Genomic DNA, 26638 nt, shown 5'->3' with positions numbered 1-26638 from the left:
GGTCACAGCTGTCAGTAACTGTTTCCTAGTTTTCCATGTCAATGACTGCCACCTTCATCTCTCACAGAGTCATCGAGCCATAAAGCATGGAAATAGACCCTTCAGTCCAACTCGTCCATGCTGACCAGTTTCCCCAAACTGAACTAGTATCATTTACCTGCGTTTGCCCCAGATCCCTTTAAACCATTCCTATCCAGGTACCAGTCCAAATATCTTTTAAATATCATAACTGTACCAGCATCTACCACTTCCTCAGGCAGTTATTTCCATATATGCACTCCCCTCTGTGTGAAAACGATTTGTCAGATCTTTCTAATCTTTCCCCTCTCACCTTAAATTGCCTTATCTTAGGGAAAATACCTTTGCCATTCATCTTATTTATGTCCCTCATGATTTTATAAACCTCCAGAAGGTTACCCCAAACCACAACACTCCAGGGAAAATAGTCCCAATGTATCCAGCCTTTCCTTATAACTCAAACTCTCTCATCCTGGTAACATCCTTGTAAATCTTTTCCACCCCCTTTCCAACTTTATAATGTCCTTCCTACAGCAAGGTGACCAGAAATGAACACAGTACCCCAAAATTGGCTTCACCAATGTCCTGTACAGCTGCAACATGATGTCCCAACTCATATAGAAAATGTTCTGACCAATGAAGGGAAGGATGTTAAACGCCTTCTTCATCATCCTGTCTATCTCTGATGCCACTTTCAAGGAGCTATGAATCTGAACCTCTAGGTTTTGCTGTTTGACAACACTTGCTGTTGTCCTTGTAGCAGAGGTGTGGATGCCCAGGAGGTAGTGACCCAGTGATCAGTTCATGATATAGTGGGTCTTTGGGTGTAAGGCCAGGATCCATCTGATGGACATAATCGGTCCAACACAGATATTCTGTCATGTTTAGTGATAATGCTACAGTATTCAATTCCTTTCACAATTCACAGAATTAAGCAGCTAACAGCAAGCTGAGCTGACATCTGGCAGGTAATATTTTTTCCATGTTTGTAGTAAACATTGAACCTCTCCAAAAAAGAAATAGCATAGCCATCCCCAACTTTCAATGATACCACCATCACCCAGTCTCTCACCATCAACTTGTTTGGGGAAATTATCAATGGCTGGAAGCTTAATAACTATATGTAAACAGACTAGCTTGATCTTCTCTGGTCAAGCTAGTGAAAACAAGCTATACATCAAGAGAAATTAGATATAAAAATGATGCAGCTAGAACTCTTGATGTGTTAGTAACAACATTAGATCAGTTTTAGTGATCTATGTGTGTGATTTATGTCCATGTTAGTATCTTTTGGTTTAGAGTTTGGGTTTTGAATTAGTGGCATATGGGATTTGGCCTGTATGAGTGAGAAGCATATGAATAATTAATTTTACAGTTTGCTGAAGCCAAAATTTGTTAAAGCAACGGTGTGACAGTTATAGTACAGCCAATTCTGCTGTAACATGGTAGTTCCGTTCTTGTTCAAACCTGTGTTATATGAAAATTGTGTAATAGCAGCACCATTTAAACTAATGGGGTCAGAATCACTTTATAACTAATACATGCTTTAAAACTTTACACTTCAGAAACAGTGTCCATAATGGTATTATAGCAAATTCATGTTAACAAAATGCGTGTTATATTAGAACAACCTGAGGCAGTTCTCCCATAACGCTATAGCTGCATTCCAGTGAAACCTTGCTTAATAGAAAATCACTTAACAGAAATAATGAGGGCCATGGGAAAAGTGGGGTTTGGACAGACCAGCAAAAAATATCACTCATAATTGCTCAAAAATCATCCAAAAGTCTAAGGAAGAGGCTCTCAGATTCTCAGGACTGAGCATTGAAACATTATTTAACTTAACCTCTACAAATGTGATAGAGAAGGACATGCTTGAGGGGCTGTAATAGGGTACTTTTGAGATTATTACATTTTATCATGTTTTTCAAAACATTAAAATTTGGGTTAAAAGCAAATAGTTTAATTTATTGTATTTTATATGCATTTCGTTTCATACAGTGTGGAAGCAGGCTATTTGGTCCATACTGACCCTTTGAGAAACATCCCACCCAGACTCACCCCCTTACGTTTTCCTTGCATCCTTGCATTTCCCACCACCTCACATGTTCATAACTCATTAACCACTGAGCCATTGTGCCACCCAAATTTACTTGATTATTTTTTTTACTGTTAAAACCAAACCAAATGCTTTGCATACTTGTATTTCAATGAAAGACCACTTAACTGCAATAGATCAAAACAAAATATGGTCTATCAAGCCAGATTTTAGTCTTGGATCTGGCTTATGTAGTAACAACATCAGCTAGGGTCATAATAGTTGCAGGCTCTTTGCAAGATGTGAAATAACTGGATTTAAGAGGGATTAGTAAATTTAGTTTTGAAATATCAGGTACAATATGATTCTTGAAATAGCTTTTCACCGCATCACCCTTGATTTACACGTACATAGTACTTGCCATTGGTCTGACTTCCGCAGAGCCAGCTCTCCGATGAGCACAACCTCTGACATTCCTGTTAAGATCTGTCAGCCAGGGCTCCCTGATTGGACCAGGCTAATAGTCCCAGTGACAACAGCAGTTGTAGTGTCTATTTGATGTCCAGTTGGGCTTAAATTAGTTGGCTTTGTATGGTTATATCATTAATCCCACATACCAAAACAGTCTCTCAGCATCTCATTAAGGATTAAACCAAAGCCATATGCCTCTGCCACTTGTCTTAACTGCGTCAAAAATCCTGACACGGATTCCCATGGTTCTCGAATTGCTGATTAAAATTGATAGCATTTCAGAATTAGAGGAAGCTTTAGGTTGTAATATTCCTTAATTAAATCCATCAACTCTTGAAAGGTTTTAATATCTGTGCCTCAGGAAACATCAGGCTCCTGATAACTGAAAAATCTGCGGGTCCACAAGCTATCAGGAGACTTACTCATTGCTTTGCATTTGTTCTAATGTCACTTCCCTGGAAGCATAACACATTTTTTCCACATTCTGGGCCCAGCCTTCGATGGCAGGATCAAATGAGTTAAGCTTCCCAAATAATGAAATGTTGCTAGAAATGCTTAATCTAACTCAAAAATGACTATTGCAAGCAAATTTCTTCAGGCAAATATTTCTCTTGTCATCACTGAAATAACTTCACAGAGGCAGGTATCCCATTACCAACTCACCCTTTATTTACACGTGCATAGTACTTGACACTGGTCTGGCTTCTTCACAGCCAACTATCAAAGTGAGTAGAGCCTCTGACACTCCTGTTTATATCTGTCAGCCATGGCTCCTGGATTGGACCAGATTAACAGCTCCAATCAGAGAATTCATATTCTCTGAGATCCACTTGGCTGACCTCGTCACAATCACTATAGTTCTGGCATGTGCGATTCTGCTGGGTTATTTCACAGAACTTTAAGTTGGCTTTGAATGTTGCTAAGAGATTATCCAAAATTTAGAATAAGAAGATAGAAAACCTGACATTAGGGGCATCATTGTTAGAATTGGATAAGGTACCAATAGAAATGGAAAAAAAAACTGGACTGAGAGAAAGAAAAAATGCAAAGACTTGAGTTAGAAGAAAAATAGAGAACAAAAAGAAACTTGAGGAGACACAAAAACAGAAAAGAAGGTAAGTGAGAAGAAAGACCAATGAAGAAAAATGGAAAGGAATCATGAATTTAGAAAAGAGAAAGGGAACTTAGACAACAATAATAGGCCATGAAGAGCTTAGAGCAAAGAGGTGTGGAAGCGGTGCAAAGTTTAGAGAACAGATGGAAGGCTGCCAAACTGAAAAAGAAGAGAATGGTCAGAGCAAATAAATGATGCAAGAAAAGTAGCAAGCTTGCATTGTTATAAAAATCTTTTGGAAAAACTACTGCAAAAATCATACTGGAAAGGTTAGTTCAATTTTTGGATTACCCAAAGAAGTAGAATCAGATCAAGGTTCAAATTTAGATGTCATGGATTATTGTTCCACAAAATTCTTGTCAACAAAACATCACTGTTTCTGGACAATCCTCCTGTCCATCCCAGTGTTTGGGGTGTAGGAATAACTACAGTGTTGTTGGGAGAAGGGTTTCAGGATTTTGATCTGGCAACAGTGAAGGAGAGGAGATACAGTTCCAAATCAGAGTCGTTTGTGGGTTGGAAGGAAACTTACAGCTGGTGATATTCCCGTGTAGCTACTGCTCTCTAAGTAGCCTGGGTGAGTTTCTGCAGTGCTTCTTGGAGTTAGTACACATTGTTGCCATCGTGCATTGGTAGTGGAGGGAGTGAACATTTTAGATGGGGTGGCAATCCAGCAGGCTGCTTTGTTCGAGATGAAGTTGAGTTTCTTGAATATTACTAAAGTTGCAACATGCAAGCAAGTGGAAAATATTCCATCACACTCGTGATTTATGCTTTGTGTAACATAAACAGGCATTGAAGAGAAAAAGGCACTATAGAATTCACTGTAGAATTCCTGATCTTGTAGCCAAATACTTGTATAGTTAGTCCAGTTCAGTTTCTGAACCGGTAAAGGCCAGGATATTGATAGTATAGAATGCCATTGAATATTGAAGGGCAGTGATTGATTCTCTCTTATTGGAAATAGTCATTGCCTTACACATGCATGGCACAACTATTGCTTGCCACTTGTTAGCCCAAATCTATATATTTCCCATGTCTTGCTGTCTTAGTATCTGAGAATTGCAGATGCTGCGGAAAGTGTGCAACCATCAGCAAACATTCCCACTTCTGAATTTATGATGGAGGGAAGGCCATTGATAAAGCTGTTGAAGATGGATAGGCCTAAGATATTATGTTGAGGAACTCTTGGAGAGATGTCCTTGTGCTGAAATGATTGGCCCCCAAGCACCATAATCATTTTCCTTTGTACCAAGAATGACCCCAACCAGCAGAGAATTTTCCCCTGGCTCCCATTGACTCCAGTTTTCCTAGGGTTACTGGATGCCACAATGCAGTCTTGATATCAATGTTGTTTAGCCTCACTACATGATGTTGTGTCTCATGATTTTGTATGCTATTTTAAGACAGCGTGGGCTAGACTAAATTATATTATTTGATATTATTTATTGGCTCAGTGTTTTTGGAATGTTCATGTAGATGCATAAATTTGTAAAACTTTTGCATAAGCAGAATGAGAAATATAAATATGAAACTTTGGGAAATACTGCAATGTAAACACATGGTAACCTATCTGTATGTCAGTCTATATGGATGTATATCTAGATTTAGATCTTTCAGTCCTGTTGCTGAAATCTGTTTGTTTATTCATGTCGCTTTCTGACTAGTTCATTCAGACTTCTGTTACATCTAAATTTTGCTATCATCAGTGATCACTTAGTTGTTTAGCTGTGGACAAGCCCAGGATCATCCTGGACATTTGAGACCTGAGAGGTATGGTGATTTTCCTAACACCAGTTCCATTTCTCAACCTATGGAACAAGGGGTGAAAGCTTCAAGGCCTATTACCAGGGAAGAATTTCTGGATAGACCATCGAGGAAACTTAAAGTGATTATACTCCCATCCTTAATAGATTTTATAAGAACTATAACATTGTTAAGGTCCTTGATAGAATATGGAATGAAGTGACATGGAATGAAGTTACCTGATACACTGTGAATGGACTAAAGTGGAAGATGTAGCCAAATTGTGTTAGAGCCAAAGGTCGTTTGGAAGCTATTGAGAAAATCCAAAAGGTGAATGCAGGATTAGACAAGTAAATTGGATTGGATGGGCTAAACATTGAGGAATTTACAGAGATGCTTGCCATCCATATAGCGATACTGTCTGTTATGGACCTGAGTAAAATGGATCAATACAGCCTTAGTCAGAGAAGGCATCACAGCTTGTTGAGTAGCCATATTTTGTTTTCTCAGCTTTCCCTTCATAAGATAAATTTGCTGCATTTTCTATGTTTTTTAAATATGGCTAATACACGTGTTACTATAGAAGTCACATGGTGATGCCTTGAATAATCTGAACAGGCAATAGTCATCTTTGAATATGTGGATTCTGACAAAGAGCTCAAGAGTGAATAGAAGTATTAACAATGTAGTCAACTGAAATATTGAGCTGGCAAAAACAAATGTGCAGCTGTTACTGGACAGAAATATTTTAAACCCCACTGCAAGGAGTCCTCCTAATAGCCACCAAAAATCTTCATCGAAAAAGCCTCCACAAAGTCCTCTCAACCTCCTATCCATTCATTATGATCATAGCTGATCATCAAACTCACGTTCCACGTCCCACGTCCTCCTTTTACTCCTTGTTTCCTTTAGCCACAAGAGCTATATCTACCCCTTTTGGAAAACGCAATGTTCTGGACTCAACTTTCTGTGGTAGTGAATTCTGTAGGTTCACCACTCTTAGCCCTAAAAGTTTTATCCCTTATCCTTACACTGGTTCTGGATTCCCTCGCTATCAGGGTCACCCTTCCTGCATCAAACCTGTCTATTCCTATTAGGATTTTGTGGGGTTCTATGAGATTCCCTCCCTAAGTCTTCTAAACTCCAGTGAATACAATCCTAACTGACTCAATCTTTTCTCATCAGTCAGTCCTGCCATTCCAGGAACCAATTTGGCAAACTTTTGCTGCACTCCCTGTGCAGGAAGAACATCCTCCTCAGATAAAGAGACCAAAACTGCAAACAATATACCAGTGTGGCTTTACCAAGTCCCTGTATAATTGCAGCAAAATATCCTTGTTCCCGTACTTGAATCCTCCCACTGTGAATGCCAATACAGTTTGCCTTTTTTACTGCCTGCTGCACATATATGGTTACATTGTATTCTGATTGTGGAAACCAAATACTAATTTCCAATATTTAATTATTTCCTCTCTTCAGTTTTGAGTAGACATTAGAGGTCTAGACATGAGAACTGATGACACTGGAGTAAGACCAAAGCACCTTAGATTTTGATTTATCATTGACACTCTTTTGACCTTTACAGAGGAACTCTTTTTATTATCTGAGAAAATAATTCTACTAAATTAATTACTACATTCTGATCTGATTATATTGGACTTAAACTTTGAACTGTGTTGATTAAATTTCAATTTTTCATGTTCCTACTATTTCATTTTATACACAACATTTGAAGTATTTCAATGACAAAGAAAATAATGATTTCTTGAAATTGCTAAAAGAGGTGATGGGCCCTGACAGTGCTAAGGTGGAGTAGTTTATGAGGAGACTATTTCAGTGTCACAGATATGGGTTAGGTGTTGGTGGCATTTCTTAAAGACCTGCCACCTAACTTCAGTACACCACCTTGCATATTATAAAACATGCAACAACACTCTAGGATTCATTCAAGCTGAAGGCTGATCTTCGTAAAATCCAGCTAACTGTGATATTGACCATTGTGCAATCCAGCAGAAGGTTTGTAGTTGACTGAGGAAGTCAAAGAGAGGAATAAGGTGATGAGGAAACATGTCTGAGGGAAGATATTGCGAGGCTCCATGGGTCAGGGATACCTCCCCTTGAAGTTTTCCTCCATGTTTCAAAGGAGAGGTATGCACCTCTTTTCCCAAGGAGCAGTAGGAAAGCACACTTATGCCTGCCTAAGGAATCCTGAATGAGATCATTCCCCAATTCTGGATGCAGCGCTGCAAAAAGGTCAGTGACCTACATATACCTCTCCCCTTTGAATATGTAACAAGCAGAGTGGATAAAGGGGAACCAGTATGTCTAGTGTATTTCGATCTCCAAAAGGCATTTGATGAAGGGCCACATAAAATGTTATCACATAAGATGAGAGCTCTTGATGCTGTGGGTGATATATATTAGCATGGTTAAAGAATTGGCTAATTAACAGGAAATAGTAGGCTGAAACTTCCCATACCTTAGCAGTGTTATTATTGCTGAGTTTTATGGAGGATTTCTCTCTGTGAGGTTAGTTGAATTTCCTTACAAGATCAGCCCAAACTTGCCTCTTTACAGACCTAGCATGCCTCTATAGTGCCCCTCCTAACAGCTGCTTACCTCATTCTCCCATTCACCACAGCCAAGTATGAGCCACCAGTGGGATATCTGGCAATAATCAGAACCATTGGTGCCAGTGTCAACTTTGAACCTCAAACCTATACCCAGTCAAGCATTGGCAGTCTAGAATTGCCATTGACCATCAATGCAGTAGCACGACAGTCACAAACCAATGCTCCTCTTGCCACATAGATGTCATGGCTACCGCTTTGTTACAAATAGAACTGCAAATTCCTACAATTGTTGCTACTAAAACACTGCCAGACCACACAGCTTACCTTTCTTAGTCACATCCTATTTTATAACCCTTTAGTCACTGCTATATTTTCCTCAATGCTCATTGTAGCTGAGCAATTTATTATTGTTCAATTTTGGATATTGCTTCAAAATATTCACCTTTCTTTGAAAAACTAAAGAAGAACAGAAATCAAACAAAGATGGGTTGTATTGCCTCTTGAATACCAAAGAAACTGCTTGCATGTAAAGCACAAATTATTTTAAAATCAATGAACGGTCACTGCAACCAGTAGTCATCCACTGAAACTGGGTGTCAATTAAGTCCTGTCTGGATTGTAACTCCTGACTCTGCTGAACAGTATCATGTACAAGATGATGTTCCTTCTTCTCAAAATCCTCACCCTCTTCCTCAGAAAACTGCTTTTGCTCTCCCAGTCTATCAGCCTCTATGACATGCCATCTTTGCCTGCTCCAGTTGCGAGGAGCACAGCATACTAGGATTATGTGGCACATTCTATCTGGGTTATATTGCAAGGCCCCATTAGTCTGGTCCAGGCAACAGAACCTCATCTTCAGCTGATCTATCAACTGCAAACACCAGTGTGCTTACAGAGGTGGATGCCAGCTGGTAAAGTGTGATGCAATGTGATGACAAGTCTTCATTATTCAGCCATTTCAATGGCATTATGCTTACAGAGGTGAGTTTGAATGAGATTTCCTGAACCTCCATTGAATGTCTCCCAATTTCAATGCCTCTGGTGCAAAGGGACACATTCTAATGTCCCTCCTACAGTGCCCCCTCCTTTCCATCCTTCTAATTGAATGTGGAATGACAGTCAATGAGATCCTCCTGATACAAAGCCTCTCCGTCTGCAGTGCTAGATTGAACATAACATAACAGACAGCCCAATGAGAGATCTTGATTGGTGAATGCTGAAGACTTCACCACATCAATCTACCAAGTTAAGGCTTAGCTTCTGCAACCCAATGGCATGCTCAATGGTTGTCGAGTTGGGCCAGCGACAGATACAGAAACTCTCAGCTGCTGCAGTCCAAGGGTTTCTCAGAGAAATAGTAACCAGGGCTTGGTTAAGTAGCATACAGGGAGGAAGTGGGAAAATGGGGTTGCAAAACCTATCAGGAGAAAGTGAAGACTGCAGATGCAGGAGATACAGGATGTCAACTTGCGAAATGTTTCAGAGAACATTTCGCAAGGGGCGGCACGGTGGCACAGGGGCGGCACGATGGCACAGTGGTTAGCACTGCTGCCTCACAGCACCTGTAGACCCGGGTTCAATTCCCGACTCGGGCAACTGACTGTGTGGAGTTTGCACGTTCTCCCCGTGTCTGCGTGGGTTTCCTCTGGGTGCTCCGGTTTCCTCCCACAGTCACAAAGATGTGCGGGTCAGGTGAATTGGTCAAGCTAAATTGCCCGTAGTGTTAGGTAAGGGGTAAATGTAGGGGTATGGGTGGGTTGCGCTTCGGCGGGTCGGTGTGGGCTTGTTGGGCCGAAGGGCCTGTTTCCACACTGTAAGTCTAATCTAATCTAAAAACATCTCTGGGACTGTCCTGTAGTCAACCACGTCAACTCCCCGCGCCCCCACTCCGCCAAGGACCTGCAAGACTTGGGCCACCTCCACTGCCAAATCCAAGCCATCTGACGACTTGAGGAAGAACACCTTATCTTCCACCTTGGGACCCTCCAACCACACGGAATCAATGTCGATTTCATCAGTTTCCTCATCTCTCCTCCCGCTACCTTATCCGTGATCCAACCCTCCAACTTAGCACCACCCTCTTGAGCTGTCCTACCTGTCCATCTTCCTTCCCACCTATCTGTTCGACCCTCTGCTCTGACATATCACTATCACCCCCCACCTTCAATTACCTATCGCATTCCTACCTACCTTGCCCCCCACCCCCTCCCATTTATCTCTCAGCTCCATTGCCCCACCCTGCCCATAATCCTGATGAAAAGCTTAGCTTGAAATGCCAACTGTCATACTCTTAAAATGCTGCCTGACCGACTGTGCTTTACTCGCGCCACACGTTTTGACCTTGAAAAACCTATCAGCCATGATTGAATGCTGCAGCAGACTCGATGGGCTGAATGGCCTAATTTCTGCTCCTATGTCTTGTGGGCTTATGGTCTTATCCCTATTGACCCAAACTTGGGGTGGTGAGTGGAGTATAGATTGGAACAGTTCTGGCACTATGTGTATCATGTAGGCATTGCATTTGCTTCCAGGACCCAGGTACTCATCTAAAGGAGCCACTTCTATTGGTGGTCTCTGGTTGGAATGGAAGTACTTCTTGTTATTGGTTTGGTGGAGCCTTAGTGGCCACATTGGTGAAGTCAATGACCTTGCACCTTGGGGAATTCTACTAGATCCCTCTGACTGATCTCTTGAGTAAGGCATTGATCAGCTCCTATACAGCAATTTAGAAATCTGCTTTCTGATGTAACTCACTTTTTTTCCTACACTGTTGTAGATTGGTTTATCTCCCACTTATATTTTATGCTTCTTGTTCTCTTTGAACTGTTCAATTCCATTAATTTGATACATAACTTATCTCAAAGTTATGAGATCATCTGTCAACGGTCACATGATGTCAATAGAGTAGAGCGGAGACCACAACAATCATTTCAAATGGCAATGCAGGCTCAAGGGACTGAATAGTTTACTCTAGCTCCTAATGCACGTATCCATAGTCAAATGACCAACAATTCACAAACAAATTATATACAAAAAAAAGACAAAAGTTCAGAGATTTGCTGATTTTTTTTAATATGGAAGAAACTTCCTTGAGAGGAGCAAAGTAACAGTGAATTTCAAAAATATCTAACTTGTTCACTTTGAGGGAGGTGGCAATGAAATAATAATTTCACAGCACTAGTAATCCAGCCCAGACTCTGTTCTGAAGAAGGGTTATACTGGACTCAAAACATTAGCTCTGTTCCTCTCTCCACAAATGCTGCCTGACCTGTTGAGTTTCTCTTGCATTTTTTGTGTTTGTTTTACATCTCCAGCATTCCCAGTACTTTTCTTTTACCCCAAGGTAATCTTCTGGGGACATGGGATTGAAGCATGGCAGATGGTGAAATTTGAATTCAACAGAAGTCTGGAATAAAAAAGCTTGCTTATCGGTGATCATGTAAACGATGTTGTTTGTTATAAACACCTATCTGGTTCAGTAATGTTTTTTAGGGAAGGATCATCTTCCATTCTGAAACTGAACTGGAATAACTGTTTAAATACTGTGGCTACAAGAACAGATCAGAGGGTAGAAATCTTGCAACATGTAACTCACTACTTACTCCCAAAAGGCTGTCCACCATCTAAGAGATAGAAATCAAGGGGATTATGGACAAATTCCCATTTGTCTAGATGAATGCAGCTCAGCAATACTTGAGAAGTTTGACACCATCCAACATGAAACAGCCCATTTGATTTACATGATATCCACAAATGTCACTCCCCCATCACTGATGCTCAGTAGCAGCAAAGTGTATCATCTTTAAGGGGTGCCACTGAAGTTCACCAAGGTTCCTTCAACAGCTCCTTCCAAACCCACGGCCAATATTATTTAGAAGGACAAGAGTAGATAGATGTACCTGTAGGTACCTCTCCAAGTCACTCACCATCCTGACAAGGAAATATAGAATCATAAAATCCCCTACAGTGTGGAAACAGGCCATTTGGCCCAACAAGTCCACACAAACCCTCTGAAGGGTATCTCACAAGATCCATTCCCCTACTCTATCACTCAACATTTTCCCTGACTATTGCAACTGACCTACACATTCCTGAACACTACGGGCAATTTAGCATGGCCAATTCACCTAACCTGCACATCTTTGGACTGTGGGAGGAAACCGGAGCACCTGGAGGAAACCTATGCAGACACGGGGAGAATGTGCAAACTTCACACAGACAGTTGTCTGAGGCTGGAATCGAATCCTGGTTCCTGGTGTTCCATAGATTCCATTCCTTTCACTGTCACTGGGTCAAAAACTTGGAACTTCATTAATATTAGCATTATGGGTATTCCTACACTAAAAAAAAGCCAGAAGGCAGCTCATCACCACATTCAAGTATAATTAGTGATGGGCAAGAACTGGTCTCCCAGCCAGCAAAACCCACATTTCCTGAATGAATAAAAGCAAAATCCTTACCTGGCATAGCCCACATGTAAATCTAAGTCACATCAATATGATTGACTCTTAACTGTCCTCTGAGCAATTAGGGTTGTGCAATAAATGCTAGCCTATCCAGTGACATGCAAATCCCACTGACAAATAAATAAACATAAGGCCAATCAGAGCGACTTTCAATACCTTTAAGCTTGTTTAACTCTTCCTGTCAAATTGAGGGTATGATTTAACTTACTTGAATTCATTTTCTTCCCTTCAATAGTCAGTTTTCATGTGAGCTTCAAAATTGCAATGTTTGTGTACTAACTTGAATTCTTGATCTATTTTAGGAATCTTTTAAAGGTATTATTCCTTGGTCAAGGATTATCCATGTTATTGTGTGGAACTGGAATCAGCAGTCAATATTTGGCAGCTGACTTTGCTGTGAACACCCCATTACTTCAGAGTTTTATCAACTACTCTCTATTGTGCCTGGTTTACGTGGGAATATTGGCATTCAGACAGGGTATGTGGCAAACAAAAGCAAGGATCTGTTTGAAATGCTTAGAATTAGCTAAATATACAGTACTACATGAAAACAACTGTGGCCAAAACTGAAGTGATAACTCAATTTTACTTTGAATTAGGTAATGACAGTTTATTACAAATACTGAAGACAAAGTGGTGGAAGTATCTTCTGCTGGGATTAATTGATGTTGAAGCAAATTACTTGGTAGTCAAAGCTTACCAGTATACCACCTTAACAAGTGTTCAGGTACGTGCTCAATCTTATGCACCACTAACACAGTTATCGCCTATATTTTCCAATGAGTAGATGGGAAACATTTAGCAAACAACTAATTCTTACTCTCAACTTCGTAAGTTCTGTTGTAATTCTCAATTCAGGTCAGGTATGGTTCCATGAGTCACAGCATTCATTTGCACCTCACCCAACTGGGCAACGTTTTGGTTTGACTCTAGGCAGCAGGAGATTTCACTGGTGAAAGACATCTTACGTAGGAAGATAAGAGTTACAGGCAACTGTAGACATTTGGTCCTTCAAGCCTACACCACCATTAAATAAGAACATGGTTGATTTGGTTATGGTTTCATCTCCACTTTTCTGTCTGACCCCATAACTTTTGATTCCCTTGCCAAACAAACATCTATCCACTTCAGCATTGAATATATTTAATATCCATAACCTCCATTCCTTTTTGAGGCTGAGAATTCCATATACTAATGACTTATGAAGAAAAAGAAGTCCTCTTCTCGTCTTAAAAGGGAAATGTCTTATTCTTAAGTAATGGTCCTGGTCCTAGTCTTATATTAGGAAATATGCTACATGTATCCCCCACTCGGGTGTCCCTTAGATTGTATATGTTTCAGATCAATTCATTATTCTAAGCTCCAATGAGTGTAGACTTCAATAGATAAGGCCTTCATCCCAGAATGAGATGTGTGAACTCTCTCAAAACTGCTTCTCATGCAATTATATTATTTTGATAATAAGGAGACTTAAACTTTACATAGTACTCCAGACAAGGTCTCACCAATATTGCGTGGGCATGCCATGTCAGGTCACTTCACTGATAGAGCGGCTGCTCATGATGAAAGTTGCTGCCACCATTCGGTTTAAGTGTCTGTTGGGTCTAGTGCGGTCCAATGGAAAACTACTTTCTGGTCTAACTAGAAGAGCTTTTTGTAGTTAATAAGACAGAGTTTATAGTATCTAATTATAGCAACTAGATGACAATGATACGATGAACATTGGTACAGAGACTTTGAGGAGGACCATATGTTAGGTCTCACTCCATTGAGATCTTAAGCTGTTTTGCATAAGAGTACAAACCTCATCATAATGGGTGGTGCTTATGGCAATCCTCGAGATGAACCCTTTTAGACCCTTATGTAATGTCTCCTGCACGCTTTTATACTCATTATTAATGTTAAAAATTTGTGCATGTAATTATGTTTTTACTATCCTCCCTCCCCAGCCCAGTATTTGAATTTGAAGTTCAGGTGAATTGATAGTTGCACAGTTCTCTGGAACACATTCTCTTCAGAATTGGAAGACTGGTAGTTTGCTGAATGGAAGACTATTGTTTTTTGACTCCCTTCCTAAGTCTGAGGTGTGTAGGTCCCTTGAAAGTGGAGGACCTTTGTTGTCCTGGATTTCATGGAGGATGTTTTTCTGCACAAAGAAGCAGTTTCTTCTTCACAGCATCTTGAAACATTGAACATTGGTTGCTCATTCCCAGTGGTGACTTCCATGGAGTTGTATGCATTACACCTTCAAGTTGTCAGCTGGTTTATACTTTCATTCTCAATCCACCTGGAGATTTGTGCTGAAGCATACAAACGTATTTCAACTCATGATTGGTTTGGCCTTTTCATTCACTGCCAGTGTTGGTATTATTGGTGATATCAACATGTTCGCTTCCTTAGTTCTGCTACTCAAAAATTGTTTCTGGTTTAGCATGATTTCACTGAGGATTCTTCCTGGGAGGATAAGGAAGACAAATATTTTGCTTGAACTTGTCTCTTCAGAATCACTTCCAGCATCTCACATCAGACTTATATGGAGAGAATTTACACTTGCTTCTGACACCAACCAGGTCTCCTCTAAACCAACCTAAAAAGTTTTAATCTTAGGGATTTCTAAACTAAAATAAATTCTCAATTATTCTTGACTGAAAACAAACTAACGGCCTTCAATGTTTACCCACTAATCAGAAACCACTACAGTAATATCAAGAGTGGCATGGTGGCTCAGTGGTTAGCACTGCTGCTTTACAGTACTAGGGATGTGGGTTCAGTTCCACCTTCAGGTGACTGTCTGTCTGTGTGGAGTTTATACATGCTTAACCATGTCTGCATGAGTTTCCTCCTATGATCCAAAGGTTCTGTAGGTATTCTATGGTTCATAGGGTATGACTTTGTTCTATTTTAAAAGTAAATCCTCCACTAAAGTAACTAATACCTGTTTTGAAATCCAAGTTCCAAAAACTATCTATAACATACAGGAGATATATGATTATTAGAGACCAGCCATGTGTGCAAGATCAGATGTATTTTTTCCTCTTCTATTTTGGTAATGCTGTGTGTTAGAATGTTACCTTTGTTGTCCTGGATGAGATCAGCAAAGTAATTACTGAGCAGGGATTGTCTCTGTAATTTTTCTCTCTTGTGTGCTTCAGAACCCTATTGTGCATGCACTGATAACTTAAACCAGTAGCTCGGATCATGGAAGGCTAGTATGCCAGAGAAGGTCTTGTAGCCCAAATCTGATAAAGCAAATTGTCCAGTCACATTCCATAGCCTTTTCCCTTTTTTTCCTGTGAAGCTTTCCTCTTCAGGTAGTTATCCAGTTGCTTTTGAACTCCTGATTTGAATCTGCCTCCCCCACAATCTCAGACAGTGCTTGCCAGATTCTAACTTTTACTGCATTACAAATATTTTTTTCTCATGAGGATGTTGTTTCGTTCACCGTTCATCTTACACAATGTCCTCTGCTTCTTGAATCAGCAAGTGGAAAAGATTTCCCCATATTGAATCGATTCCTAATAGTTTGAGTAGCTCCATCCAAAGTCCTCAACCTTCACTTCTCTAAGGAGAACAGCTCAGCTATTACAATCTATGTAACTGAAATCCTTGGAACCATTTTCACAGATTTTTTTCTGCATCCAGTCTAATCTTTCCTAAAATGTGATACCCAGAATTGGATGCAAACTCCAGTTGATGCCAAGCCAATGTTTTTTTTAAAAGGTTCATCATAACTTCCTTGTTTCTATATGGTGTACACATTTATAAAACTCAGGATGCTGTACGCTTTTTTAAACTTGCTCAACCTCTCCTGCCACCTTGAACAATTTGTGCATGTATATTCTACCCTCTCCCAATTTCTCCGCTCCTATGATTCCTTTCAAATTGAATCCTTTGTTTTTATATTGTCTCTCCTCTTTCTTGTACCAAAATGTATCACTCCAAACAGCTCTGCATCAAATTCAATTTGCCTCCACCTGTCTGCCTGTTCAACCATCCTGTCTATGCCATCTATCACCAGCCTTCTCACAGTTCACAATATTTCCAAGTTTTTTTTGTCATCTGCAAATTTTGAAATGCTGCCACGTACCCAAGTTTAAACATTAATATGCACCAGAAAATAAGCCAAGCTCCTAGCACCTGTCTCTGGGGAACCACACTGTATCCATTCCTCCAGTCTGAAAAACAACGTTCACTACTATTCACTGTCACTCAGCCAACTTTGGATTCATGCTGACATTGCCCTTTTTATTCCATTCAGCTTCAACATTTCTGGCAACTCTATTATGTGTCAGTTTATCGAATACTGTTCAAAGTCCATCAACTGCATTAGTTCTCATGAACTCTCTTAATTGCCTCATTAATAACCTCATTCAGGATAGTTAAATTTGATTTGCCTTTAATCCTTGCAGGTGCTTGTTTGCCCTGATCAGTCCATGCTTATATAAATGACTGTTACATTTTTTCTTGGATTTTTATTTCTAAAAGCCTTCTGACAACCAAGATAGTTTATTCCTATGACCTTTATAAATAATGGTTTAATAATTTCAATTCTTCAGTGCTCTGGCACAAACCATTATTGAAGGGGAATTGTGGAATTTATAGGCAGTATCTCTGCAATTTCATCCCTGATTTCCCATAGCATCTTTTGATGCATCTCAATCTTGGTGACCTACCAACTTTGTCTAGCCAGTTTTTCTAACAACTCCTCTTTATCAACTTTAGTTTGTCTAATGTCTCAATGACCTCTCTTTCACTATGAATTCAGCAACATCTTGTTTCCTGATAAAGATAGACATAAGGCACTCACTTAGTTCTTCAGCTATGTCTACTACCTACATGTACAGATCTCCTTTTTGGCCCCAAACATTCTCTTACTTTTTAAAAATATTTATATTCCAATAAAAGACTTTTAAATTCTCTTTTATATCAGCTGCCAGACTCTTTTCACTATTTTCCTGCTTCTTGTATTTGATTTTATGTATCAGTTGTTTATGAAGCCAAGACTCTGTGACTTGAGCTATCCATGCATTCAATTGTATATATGTTCTGGCTCAGGCTCTGAACCCAAACCTATCACTATATTTCTATGGTTATTTATTTCGTTGCTTTTCTCCAAGAGCTCCAATTACATTTTTCTATCAAAAATTCTCCTTTCACTTGTCCACTCACAGGTTCTCTGCCTTTCCTATTCCCTCCTCCAACCCTTCAAAACTCAACATTCCTGTTGTCTTGTCACCATTCTATTTTGGACACTGCTTGGATCATTGCATGGCTGCTGAGTGTGATCCTCAAACCATATGTTTGACAGATGTTTTCAGGGAGTGGAAGTGATTTTTGGCCTCTAAATAGTTGGCTTCCTTTCTCTGTTTCGGTTTCTGTACATCCACTTGCTGACAGGTGTTCTTGAAAAATTAAATCCCTTCTTACAAGAGCTTCCTCCATTTCAGTTTCTTCTGAACATCAGTCTACCTTGAGATGAGATCTATGTTGCAATTCTTGAAAGAAGCCTTCAGGGGCTCTTTGAAACACTTCCTTTGTCCTCGTCTTGTTTGAGTGCTTTCCTTAAGCTGGATGAAGAAGATTTGCTTTTAGTAGTCAAACTCAGGAACCCTAAGCACATGGGCGGACCAGTGGAGTTGGTTTCGGTTATGCACAGACTTGATGCCAGTGCTATTGGCTGCTTCAAGAACATTGATGTTAGTATGCTTGTCCTTGGCAAATTCCTGTCTTATCTCTGACACCCATTTGCTTTTTAAAGTTGGTGAATGCATTGTTCAAATCTGTGTATATCTTGACTGCAACTCTACATTTCCACCAATCAGGTTCCTGCCCCTGCCTTGGTATTCAAATGACTCTTATCAAAGTGAGAAAATGATACTTCTTTTTGTATTTTGTTTGTTATTGTGACAAAGATAAACTGTTCCTTCTCAACTTTCTCAAGCTGTTAGCGACCTTTGAGGTGGTTGACTGCAGCAGTTTCCTCCAATGCATCTTCACTGTCATTCAGCTAGGAGAAACCACATTCAACTAATCCCATTCTTATATATATAATCTTAGTCAGGGTATCACTTGCTATGACTTCTCTTCCTGCACTTGCACTGTTACCTCTGATATTCCCTGAGGATTGAGCCTTGATTCCTTATTCTTTATTGTCTACATGCTGCCCCTTAATGGCATCATCTAAAGTTACAGCATAATCTATCACCAGCTTTGCTACTCCTTCATTTGTTTTAACCCTTCCATTGTTGGTGATCTAACACTGAGCAAAAATCTCTCCAATTAAACATTGAGCAGATTGAAGTTATTATTTTCGGTGTCTGCTTCAAACTTTGCTCCTAGTTTACTGATTCTCTTCCTCTCTCTGGCAGAAGTCTGAGAATGAAGCAATCTATTTTGGTGCCATCACAACATCAAAAAGACTACACAAAACCTCCACAACGTATCATGACAACTCTTATCTCAGCTTATCTCTGCTGAAACCTTGGTCATGCCTTTGTTAACTTCCAGGCTTCATTGTTCCAATGGAATCCTAGCTTGCCTTTCACATTCTATCCTCCATTGGCATGGCTGTCTGTGTCTTAACTTACAATAATTCCTGTTTACTTATCATCCCCTGTATTCACTGATCTACATTGGATATCAATCAAAAAAGTCTTGGTTTTAAACATCTCATTCTCCTTTCCAAGCTCCTCCACAGCCTCCCCACCCATCCACAACCATCTTTGAGGGTCGTGGAACTTGCCTTCAGTTCCGCAACCCTCAAAGATATCTACTTTTAACTAATTCTTGATATCTTGAGCTTCTTAAATGTAATCTTGGTACCCATAGAATTCTTTCATTTCACCTCCCTGCCTCTCCACCTAACTTGCCCTTTAAGGCATTCTTTCAGACCTACTTTTCTGAGCAAAGTTTGTATCATCTGACTCACGATCAGATTATGTGTCTTTATATAATATTTTGTTCCATAATGCTTCTATTAAGCACTTTAGGACATGGTCATAGAGTCATAGAGCCATAGAACCATAGCACATGGAGATAGGCCCTAAGTTCAACGTATCCATGTCAATCAGGTTTCCCAAACTAAACTAGTCCCATTTGCCTCTTCTTGGCCCATATTCCTCTAGACCTTTCCTATCCATGTACTTCTCCAAATGTCTATTCAATATTGCAACTGTACCAGCATCTACCTCTTCCTCCGGCAGTTCAATCTAAGTACACATCCCCGTCCGTGTGAAAAGGTTGCCTTTCAGGTCCCTCTCAAATTTTTCCCCTCTCACCTTAAAACTATGCCCTCTGGTTTTGAACTCACCCACCCAAAGGAAAAGACCTTTGCTATTCACCTTCTCTAGGCCCTTCATGGTTTTAAAAACCTCTATAAGGTCACCACTTAACCTCTTATGCTCCAGGGACAATAGTCTCAGCCTATCCAGACTCTCCTTATAACTCAAACCCTTCAATCCTAGTAGCATCTTTGTAAATCTTTACTGTACCCTTTCCAATCTAGTAATGTCCTCCTTTAGCAGGGACTGTAACAGTTTTGTAACAGTAATCCCAAAAGTTCCTCAACAATGTCCTGTACAGCCACAACATGATGTCCCAACTCTTAGAATCAATGCCCAATGAAGACAAGAGTGCTAAATGCCTTCTTCACCACCCTATCTATCTGTGAGGCTGCTTTCAAGGAACTATGTATCTGAACCTCTCAGTCTCTCTTCGACAATACTCCCCATGGCCCTACCATCAACTGTAAGCCCTGCCCTGGTTTGTCTCACCAATACACGAAACCTCGCAGTTATCTAAATTAAACTCCATCTGCCATTCCTCAGCCCATTGCCCCAGCTGATCAAGATCCCTTTGTACTCTTAGAGCCATAGAGCCATAGAGCTGTAAGCCACTAAATTGTTGTTTACACGTCTTGGAGTGGTTTCTTGAGCTTTGAATAAAAACACAGATAGGAGTCAAAATGAGCATGCCTGCAATAGACAATCATATCTCCTTACTTTAGCCACACTGAATAGTGAAATATTGTTCCTATTTTTAAAACAGGCAAATATCGAAAATGATAGTAATTGTCCTGAGCCTTATGTTCCTTCACAAGTGGAAACCCAAAACCACCATATGATTCTCGCAAGGAAAATGATTTACATTGGCCAATATTTACACCAGATAAACCTGATAGAAAACTGGTAAACATGCAACTCGCAGGAAAAGCCTTCTTGCAATAAAGCATTTTTCACTTCTGCACTGTTCATTGAATTTGAAGTTGCTAGAGTTTATGAAACAAGACGAAGAAATGTTATGCCTTCCATTACCAATTTGGGCAATTAATAATTCTTACCATTGGTTTGAGTATAATTTTAATGCAACTCAAAAAGTACTTAAAAGAATATATGAGTAAAAAAGATTAAAACAACTGGCCAGAATTCCAGTACCTACTTTTGGTTGCCTACTTTAACAGTCCATACTTGCATTGGGAAGTGCTAGGAGCTGGAACTTTGAGCTTTATGTGTTGTTACAATGTCAAATGTGCAGTGGTGGAAGTCTACAGACCTCAGGTCAATATTCACATGAGTGATTGGGTAAGGTTGCACATATCTGATAGTGGAATGTCTGGAACTTACGCGCACTGGGAAATACTCAGAGGTCAGAAAATAATGAGCTAGGGGTTTGCAGCATTGTTGGGAAACTTGGAGTGTGCTCAGGAATGGGGACAGTGCAGAGATCAGCAGTATTGTTGAGGAGTTGGGAGCATTGTTGAAGGTGTTTGGAGGTTTGGTCTTTGGGAATTTGATTGGAGTGGGGAGAGGTCCTTGAAGATGGAGTTATGAGTAAGTTCTGAGATCTCGAGACTGGGAGTCAGGTTATTAAGGTAAGTACTAATCTTCCTTTCATTTGATGCTGCTTAGCATTAGTTTTCTTGAGGCAACCATTGGTGCTAGCTGCCTCAGGCAGAAGGCTTTTTTGGAAGAAGAAGTGGGAGGGGCAGGGTTAAGAGCTTTGTTTGTGTTTTTTTCCTGTTAGCCTCTGGTGAATTTCCAGACTACTCACACTGCAGGTAAATATAAATGAATTAAATGTTAAGATGTGTTTGTACATTTTCAGCTCCTAGATTGCTTTGTCATTCCTGTGGTGATGCTCCTATCCTGGTTTATCTTGCGATCGAGATATAAAATCATCCACTTTGTGGCCGTTTTAATGTGCTTATTGGGTGTCGGAATTATGGTGGGTGCGGATGTACTAGCATCAAAACAAGAAGGATTAGGTAAGACTCATTGGTGCTGGAGACCTGGCTGGATTTGGAATTGTGTGAAATGTTTTTAACAGTCAATGCCTTCAGAGTGCTGCATGAGCTTTAACAAAGTGTAGAATGAGAAAAGGACATTCAGCACAGAAGTACTGTATAATATACTTGATCATTAACTCTATTGAACTTAATTACTCTTCTAAGAAAACTGAGGTTTTTTTCCCTAAACTTCACAATATCTACATTATTTTCAACTAGGGTAATTGTTGTTCAGCAGCTTTCGGGGAGTACTCACATATACTGACACGTAGGAAAAGACTCTTTCATTAATCAATCCTGTGCCAATAATTACGATACACTAGGCAGAAGTGGGTACTGCCGATGCTGGAGATTAGAGTCAAGATTAGAATGGTACTGGAAAAGCACAGCAGGTCAGGCAGCATCCAAGGAGCAGGAAAATCAATGTTTTGGGCAAAAGCCCTTCATCAGGATATCCTGCCAATCACATCAAATTAACTCCAGACTACCGGAAAACAGGTAAAAACCCAAGTCAATTGATAGAAGAAAATACTGGATAATTCCTTTCAGACTAGTCCAGGAGATTATTCTAGATATGAATACCTACCTTTTATAAGGTCCAGTCAGAAATAGGTCCCATTAACATTTGAAAGAGTTCAGCAGTAACTGCTGGGGTCCTGTTCCTGATCTCTGCTTGGCAATTGACAGATATCAACTTTATATATCAGGCTGACTATCAGAAGTACAAAGGAGAATCGAAAGAGGAAATAGGAGGGGCAAAGGGATAAAATGAGAACAGATTGATGGCTAAAATAAAAAAAGGGGACTTTTACTCATACTAACAGTAAAGGGTTGCTATGGCACCCATGGGACCGAACAGTGACTAAACTAAGCATATTGGTGGAGGAAAAAGTCCTGGATCAATGGTAGGTTTGCTAAGGAAGAGAACTTTTCCAATGATGCAGTAAATAAGGTTGCCAGGTTACTGACCTCTTAAACTTTGTCAACGTATCCGCTTCTACCACCTCCAGTGGCAGCACATTCCAGGTACCTACCTTCCCCTTTATAAAAGAAACTGCCTTGTATATCTCCTTTAAACTACCCAAATCCTCATCAATCATCTTCATCACTTCCTCAAAAACTCAATCAAGTTTGCAAGATGAAACCTCCCGACACAAAGCCTGCTGACTATCCCTAATAAACCCATTCTTTTCCAAAATGCAAGTCAATCCTGTCCCTAAGAATCTTCTCCAATAATTTTCATGCCATTGATTTTCATCACCAGCCTATAATGTCATGGAATATCCTTTTTGCCCTGCTTAAACAAAGTAACACCATTGGCTCTTCTCCAATTTTCTGAGACCCTGCCTGTGCCTAAAGAGGATACAAAGATCTCTGTCAAGACCCCTACAATCTCCTCCCTTGCCTCCTTCAATATCCTGGGATAGATCCCACCAAACCCTGGGGAACTATCTATCTTATTGTTTCAAGACACCTAACACCTTCTCCTCCTCAAAGTTGACGTGCCCCTGACTCATCTTACTGTCATCCATGTCCATGCATTCAGTCCCTGCATATCATCGATATAGATTGTCAGCATTTGACATCCACTAATGATTCCTTTAACACTCCACTAGTGATAGCCCGGCAACCTTATAAAGGTCCATTTATCCCTCAACTCTAAACTTCCTGTTTGCTAACCAATTTTTAATCCATGCTAATATGTGTGATATACCCTGTATACCCTGTACACCATTTGCTCTTGACAAAGGGTCAGTTAGACTCGAAATGTCAGCTCTTTTCTCTCCTTACAGATGCTGCCAGACCTGCTGAGATTTTCCAGCATTTTCTCTTTTGGTTTCACCATTTGCTCTTGTTCAGTAAGCTTTGATATGACACGTTATTAAATGCTTCTGGCAATTCAAGTGTACCACATGTACTGCGGCTGTACAGGACATTGGTCAGGCCACTTTTGATTTACTGTGTGCAATTCTGGTCTCCCTCCTTACAGTGTAGAAACAGGCCCTTCGGCCCAAATGTTGTGAAACTTGAAAGGGTTCAGAAAAGATTTTTTCAAAATTCCCTACAGTGTAGAAACAGGCCCTTCAGCCTAGCAAGTCCACACTGACCCTCCAAAGAATAACCCACTTCCCACTGAATGATGCACCTAACACTATGGGTAATTTCAGAATGGCCAATTCACCCGCCCTGCACATCTTTGGGCCATAGGAGGAATCCCACACAGACATGGGGAGAATGTGCATACTCGGCACAGACAGTTGCCCAAGGCAGGAATTGAACCTGGGACCCTGTTGCTGTGAGGCAGCAGCGCTTACCACTGAGCCACTGTGCCACCCTTACAAGGATATCGCCAGGGTTGGAGGGTTTGAACTATAGGGAGAGGCTGAATAGGCTGGGGCTGTTTTCACTGGAGCGTCAGAGGCTGAGAGGTGACCTTACAGAAGTTTATAAAATCATGAGGGGCATGGACTGAACTTAAACTTAATTGAAGAGGGTAAATAGACAAGGTCTTTTTCCTGGGGTGGGGGAATTCAGAACTAGAGGGTGTAGCTTTAAGGTGAGAGGGGAAACATTTAAAACAGATCTGAGACGCAACATTTTCATGCAGAGAGTGTATATAGAATGAGCTGCCAGAGGAAGTGGTGGAGGCTGGTAAAATTATAACATTTAAATGGCATCTGGATGGGTGCATGAATAGGAAAAGTTTAGAGACATATGGGCCAAATGCTGGCAAATGGGACTAGTTTAGGTTAGGATATCTAGTTGGTATGCAGAGTTGGATGGAAGGGTCTGTTTCCATGCAGTACATCTCTGACTCTATCAAACATTTAAAGGATGTATGAGCAAAGTGGGCTGTATTCAGAGTAGGTACAGCATCTGATCCAGGTGAGATGCATCCTAGTTGAGGGACGCATGGTTCAAATTGCAGGGGTACTGGCAATAGTCTTCCAATCCATGTCAGATACAGGGGTCATGACAGAGAATTGGAGGGTTGAAAATGCCACTCCCTTTCTCAGGAAGAGAAATAAACCCAGCAATTACAGGCCAGTCAATTTGATGGTGGGGAAACTTTCAGAAGCAATAATATGAAAGAAAATGAAAAGCCACTTAGACAAAAATGAACCAATAAAGGAGAGCCAGCATGGACTGTTTTAAGTCAATTTTGACTTGACTAATTCGATTACCTTTTAAGATTACTCAACTGTAAAAGTGCACAGTGCCAGTGTTGTGCATTTGCATATAAAAAAACAAAAGAGCTGCGGATGAAATAAATCAGAAATGAAAATAATTCCTGGAAAATCTCAGCATCTGGCAGCATCTGTGAAAGGTCACTGGACTCAAAACCAAAGATACTGCCCAAATGTGCTGACTTTTCCCTACAATTTCTCTTTTGGTTCTGTAGTTCATTTGTGTATATGGAATTTCAAAAGGTTTTCATAAAAAGACACATATTAAGCTTATTAGCAGATTAAAACCCATAGATTAAAAGCAGCAATATCTAAATTAAAAGGATTGAAAAGAGTGTTGTTGTGAATGACTATTCTGATTTGATTTGATATATTATTGTCACATGTACCTAGGATTTTCATGCATTACCAGCAGATCAGACAGTAGAAAGACCATAAGGTGATAGAACAAAGTTACAGCTGCAAAGAAGGTGCACAAAAAGCAAAATCAATATTAGATTAGGAATTTGAGAGGTCCCCTCAGAAGTCTAATAACAGCGGGGCAGAGGCTGTTCTTGAACCTGTTGGTGTATATACTTAAGCTTTTGTATCTTCTGCCCGACAGAAGAGGTTGGAAGAGATTCAGAGGGTGGGAGGGGTCTTTGATTATGTTGGCTGCCTTTCTGAGGCAGTGAGAAGTGTAGATGGAGTCAATAGATGGAAGGTTGGCTTCTGTGATGGACTGGGCCGTATTTATAACTCTCTGTAGTTTCTTACAGTCCTGGGCAGACCAGAAGCTGTACAAAGCCATGATGCATCCAGATAAAATGAGATACATCTATAAAAGTTGGTGAGAATCCTTAAGGATACGTTGAACTTTCTTAATCTCATGAGGAAGAAGAGGTGTTGTGCCTTCTTGACTGTTGCATCTACATGGGTGGACCAGGACAGATTGTTGGTGATTGTCACGCCTAGGAACTTGAAGTTCTTGACAATTTCCATCTCTGCTCCATTGATGTAGATAGGAGTGTGCCCTCCTCCTTGTTTCCTGAAGTTGATCAGCTCTTTAGTTTTGCTGACATTGTGGGAGAGATTGTTATCTTTACACCACACCTACGAACACTCTAACCTTTTCCTGTATTCTGTCTCATCATTGTTTGATATCCAGCCTACAATGATGGTGTTGTCAGCAAACCTATAGATGGAGTTCAGACAAAATTTGGCCAGACAGCCAAATTTTCACACGTGACGGAGCTATACACTGACTCATTATGATGGCTGTTGCTATTTTTTGATATTTAACAAAAACTTGGTGTAGGGTCAAGAGCACAAATTTTAAATCTGCACATGACACAAATCTTTGCAATTGCAGTAAATAGGGAAGAGGGAGTGATTGATGTGAAGAATAGATAAGTTGATGGAATGGATGGACAGAAGGCAGGTGAAATTCAGTGCAGGGAAGTGTGAAGTAATACATTTTGATGGGAGAAATGCAAGACAATACACATAAAATAAAAGAGCCCAAAAGGTCAGAGAGACCTGGAACTGCTTTTGTGTAAGTCCTTTGCAAGGTGTCAGGACAGATTAACAAAACAGGATGGGCAGGAGTCTAATCTACACTAAAGAATTGGCTTGGAGATTTGAATATAATAAGCTTTAAAGTCTCATTATTAATAGATTCAAGTTACCTCTGGAAAGCTGGGTTTTACAAATCTCAGGAAATCCAGTGGCCACACGCAGGGGTAATTGTCGGAATCAGCAA

At 40.2% G+C, this 26638-nt stretch overlaps 1 protein-coding gene across 1 annotated transcript in view; it reads left to right on the top strand.

Moving 5' to 3' along the window:
* The window catches only part of LOC132816940 (solute carrier family 35 member F2-like), a 65091-nt gene that overhangs the window by 547 nt on the left and 37906 nt on the right, over positions 1-26638 (top strand). Inside the window, exons 2-4 of the mRNA XM_060826965.1 lie at positions 12729-12904; positions 13026-13153; positions 21529-21688. Coding sequence (XP_060682948.1) covers positions 12729-12904; positions 13026-13153; positions 21529-21688 — 464 coding nt within the window. The remainder of the gene's footprint in view (positions 1-12728; positions 12905-13025; positions 13154-21528; positions 21689-26638) is intronic.

The sequence above is a fragment of the Hemiscyllium ocellatum genome, chromosome 6 (genome assembly GCF_020745735.1).
Source record: "Hemiscyllium ocellatum isolate sHemOce1 chromosome 6, sHemOce1.pat.X.cur, whole genome shotgun sequence".
NCBI lineage: Eukaryota > Metazoa > Chordata > Chondrichthyes > Orectolobiformes > Hemiscylliidae > Hemiscyllium > Hemiscyllium ocellatum.
The sequence above is the reverse complement of the archived record's forward strand: the minus strand, read 5'-3'. Positions and strand labels throughout refer to the sequence as shown.